This window comes from Penaeus japonicus, unplaced genomic scaffold (genome assembly GCF_977035675.1).
Source record: "Penaeus japonicus unplaced genomic scaffold, GWHDUDI00000001_assembly GWHDUDI00000028, whole genome shotgun sequence".
NCBI classification, from domain to species: domain Eukaryota; kingdom Metazoa; phylum Arthropoda; class Malacostraca; order Decapoda; family Penaeidae; genus Penaeus; species Penaeus japonicus.
This window is the reverse complement of record NW_028234430.1, coordinates 24455783-24460902: the sequence shown is the minus strand read 5'-3', so window position 1 is coordinate 24460902 and position 5120 is coordinate 24455783. Positions and strand designations below refer to the sequence as shown.

The following is a 5120-nucleotide window of genomic DNA, read 5'->3' as shown; positions in this document are numbered from 1 at the left end:
CATGTAGGATTACGCACTTGTACTTGGTCATATATATATAATTATAAATGTAGATATTATAAACATATACATTATATATATTGTAATATATATATATAATTATATATATATATATATAATACTTTCATGTATGTGTATAGATATAGATATGTTAATATATATTACAATATACATAGATGTATATAAACATATACCCATATATATATACATAAATATATACTTATAGTATATATGTATACATATAAACAATATGTATAATACATTAACACTATATATATACATATACGTATACATAATGTGTATAAATAAACATGTATACATAACATGTATATATACTATATATAATATATATAAAATACATGTACACCTGTAATATACATATACATGAATACATATAAGTGTATCTTATATACATGTATATATAACATGAATAATACCATAACAATGTATATAATTAACATTACATATATGCACACATGTATATATTAACATATATATACATATTTATATATATATACGATATATGTATATATAAATATATAAATATAAACATATATGCATATATGTATATATATTTGACATATGTATATATACACATATACATATACGTATACATGTATATATATATGCTATACGTATATATAAATATATATATATGTATAACATGTTTATAAAAATATATGTGAAAATGTGTGGAGTAGTGTTGTGCATATACATCTGTGCGTTGGGTTAATAATCATAAAAAAAAAAAAAAAAAAATGTAAGTATATATACATATGTATATAAATAAATACATATATATAAATAAATACACATATATATAAATAAATACATATATATATATAAATAAATACATATATATATAAATAAATACATACATATATATATATATATATATATATATATATATATAAGAACAAAATAACCAAATACAAGCTATTAGAGCAAGGTTATATGGTTAAAAAGGTTTCAATAGCATATTATACTTATATAGCTGTTTTAGTAGTAATGTTAGGTATATTTGCTCAACTAAACGTTGGTTCAGATACGGGATTCTTGAACATATGGGTAATTCAATAAGAACAGCCTTACCTCTGAAACAGATCGTCGTTCTTAGCTACCCGTCAACACCTACACTCGGAACATAAACACTTCATATACCAAGGTCGACCTCCAGATCTACGAGTCCTTGTACATCGACAAGATGAAACCCGAGTTTAACAGCCACTTTACAGCCACACAACTCTTTGCCCTATATTCCTGTGACTTCTACTACCCCCTTTACTAATGAAGGCGTGTCTTTGGGTTGTTTCGATGTTAGGCAGTTTTCATATATTTACACTGAAGCATTTTAAACCATATTACCCGAAGCTAATGGCTTGTATTTGGTCGTTCTTTTGTTGCAATGATGATAAAGACTTTATATGTATATTATATTATATTATATTTATATTATATCTATCTATCTATCTATCTATCTATCTATCTATATATGTATATATAAATATTTATATATATATATATATATATATATATATATATATATATATATATATACTTCATAGTTGTGTGTGTGTGTATGTGTGTGTGTGTACACACACATACATCCACAACACCACACACACTCACGACACACAACACACACACACAACACACACACACTATATATATATATATATATATATATATATATATATATATATATATATATATATATACATATATACATATATATACATATACATATATATATATACATATATACTTATATATATACATATATACAAATGTATCCTATACTAGAGAAAACCAGTAAACATTTGGGGACGTGCTTTCTCTCCCTCTCTCTCTCTCTCTCTCTCTCTCTCTCTCTCTCTCTCTCTCTATATATATATATATATATATATATATATATATATATATATATATATATATATATTTTTATATAATATTATATATTCATTTATGTTCTATCTATGCGTATAGATATATATATATACATAACTCTCACACACACAATATATATATATATATATATATATAGTGAGATATATATATACTTATATATAATAGTATATATTATATAGTATAGTATTATTGCTGTGTGTAACAGATGAAGATTAAGGATTATCGCCCATTTAATCACTTTGAGTTTCTAAACCAAGAAAAAAATAGATCAAAGTTACACAGAGAAAGATGTGAATGATAATGTCTTATTGTTTCCTAGTTATTTTCACCTCCAAATTCCATTGACAGGTATTATGGGAATTTGCGCCAATCTCGACATTTCATTGATTATCTACACCACAATTGCTCCTGATCGGATTCATGAAAAAAAAATGTTGATTAGAAAAAAAAAACAACTTTATCCATGTACGCCCTTTCAACAAGCTGCATTGTTTTCTTTTTTTGCACTGCTGATAAAGGCCTCCTTTCCAGGTCGCGAGAGTTGCAGTGGCAATGTTGGTGGCAGTGGTAGGCTTGGCAACGCCGCAGCAGTTTCCATCGCCATACGAGCGAGGTCCTTACAACACTACCTACGTGCACATAGGCTCACTCCTCACAGTGGGTCTAGAAGAGAACCTTGACATATGGCTGCCCAATGACCCTGGAACATACAAAGTCTTTTATTTTCTGGATGGATTTGGAGGCGTCATTCCAGGAACGGCTTATGATCAGGTAGTGTGTTTGAGAATAAGTGGTAGAGCGCGTGTGTCTGTGTTTACCCAATTCCTTTGCTTGTGTTTTTATAACGAATTCCACAATGTCTTATTTAGATCGATAATATCTTATCTAATACAGGTAATGGAGCACATAGCCTCGCACGGGATGGCGGTCGTCTTGCCATGGAAACTAACCGCTCCCTTAAACCCAGAGGACAAAGTGCCGCTCTTCGCCTCCGTAATGGACTGGGCCGAGGCTCACCTGGAGTCGAAGTTACACCACAATGGGGTTCATGAGGACGTGCATCTGGACTTGGACAATCTCGCAGGTGCTTATGATACACATGCGTTCTTGTTCTATTATACCGTTCATCTATCAGTGTTTGACCACAAGACTCCTACCAATATCTTCACAAGAAATGTCTCCAATGTATTCAGTTGGCGGCCACTCTGCGGGCGCGCATGTGTTGGTCGAGTACCTGAAGGCCGGCTGTGGCAAATTCAAGGCGCAGGTGTTGATGAGCCCCGTCGATGGCGTCGACGCGGCCGGACTCATCCCCATCTTCTGCATCACTCCGGGCCAGACCCTCAACTACGCCATTCCAACTCTGCACCTCGCTGCTGGTCTGGACAGTGTTGGAGGTAATGCATGTCTTGGATGGTTATGCAATCGGTCCGTTTATTTATTACTTCTTGGTCGGTTTGTTTGTGAACAGGATGACTGTTGTCCGATTTGTGAAGGAAGGGACCGACTGACTGGGATAAAATGTATATGTGGATTGCTTGTGTCAAATCTTAGTAATGATTTGTTGGGTATACTGGAATGAGTACATGTTGGGGTTTTCGATCGGTCTATTTTAAAACACTCACATGAGTCTATTGTCCAGCCAATTGCCCTTGGAGATTTCTGGTTTCCGTGGAGTTCAGTGGCATATCCTTATAGCGGTTATGTTAGTGTTTATACTGCCTATGAATTTTGTTGTACCAAAATTACCTTTGTCAGGTGATTTACCTTAGACGTCCTGATTCTGGGATTTAAGGATTAGATTGCTGCTTGGGCAGGTAATGGTGTGGAATAGTATCTAAAAAATACCAAGGGAAGGGTGGAATTGATTAGGCTACTGAATGAAAAGAGGAATGGTTTAACTACCGAATGAATAAAGGGGAAAAAGTATTGACCTGTACGCAGTCCCATTTCAAACATCTTTCTGGTTTGTTTTGGTTGGCCTTCAGGTAAATTACAGCCCTTGTCAGAGAAATAAGGTCGAAACGTATTTGAAAAAGCTCTTGAGGATATGATAAACTTTATATTTTTAGATTATTGGAACTCGAACATCTGCTGTAGATTGAAAAATGACTATGATTTCTGTCGCGCCAATATCCAATACCGATTTAATCTTCATTTGAATCAGATGAAAGACTTACACAACTGTTCCTAAGAAGCGTCTAGTGTGTGGTGTGACGTTGGGCATAATACCAGGATATTTCTCCTAAATATGTTGGATCCGTGCAGGGATTTCTAAACTCCGCCGTGTCCGTATAATTTAGGGTTTATTACTAAGTCCTATTCGTCTATTCCAAATGAGTATATAGTTTATGGCAAAAGAATGCAATGCATTTATAATATCTAATATACGTACATATGTACACACGCTTACACAAGCAAGCACACACACATACACATATATATGTACACACAAACACACACACACACACAAACACACATGTATAGATGTGTGTGTATATATATATATGTATGTATATGTATGTATATATATGTATATGTATATATACATATATATATGTATATGTATGTATATATATACTTACGTATGTATATATATGTATATATATGCATATGTATATATATATATATATATATATATATATATATATATATACATCTATATATGTGTGTGTTTGTGTGTGTGTGAGTGTACATAACTGCATACATACATACATATATATATATATATATATATATATATATATATATATATATATATATATATATATATGTATATGTGTGTGTGTGTGTGTGTATGTATATGTATATATACACACACAGACACACACACACACACACACACACACACACACACACATATATATATATATATATATATATATATATATATATATATATATATATATTGTGTGTGTGTGTACATATATATGTGTATATGTGTGTGTATGTGTGTATATATTCATATATACATACTGTAACAACAATTAGACAGCGTATCTTGTATGTTCGTAGTAATGATCTGAAGATTCTAAAACCCGAAGGTAATACATACTACAAGCACTACCACCTGCTCACCCCATGCCAACCCTCCCCCCAGGCTTCAGCGGGTATGCCTGCGCGCCAGATTTCCTGAGTAACACTCGGTTCTACGAAGCCCAAGACCCAACGTCTCCTCGCTGGTCCATCAACGCCACCGCCTTCGGACACGG

At 32.4% G+C, this 5120-nt stretch overlaps 1 protein-coding gene across 1 annotated transcript in view; it reads left to right on the top strand.

Annotated features, from left to right (window-relative positions):
- Window positions 1–2447: 2447 nt before the first annotated feature.
- The window catches only part of LOC122263317 (uncharacterized), a gene marked incomplete at its 5' end in the record, with an annotated part of 3499 nt that continues 826 nt past the window's right edge, over window positions 2448–5120 (top strand). Inside the window, 4 exon segments of the mRNA XM_086553789.1 lie at window positions 2448–2679; window positions 2803–2992; window positions 3102–3305; window positions 5009–5120. The exon segment at window positions 5009–5120 is cut by the window's right edge and continues 134 nt beyond it. Of these exon segments, the coding sequence (XP_086409915.1) occupies window positions 2448–2679; window positions 2803–2992; window positions 3102–3305; window positions 5009–5120 (738 nt within the window).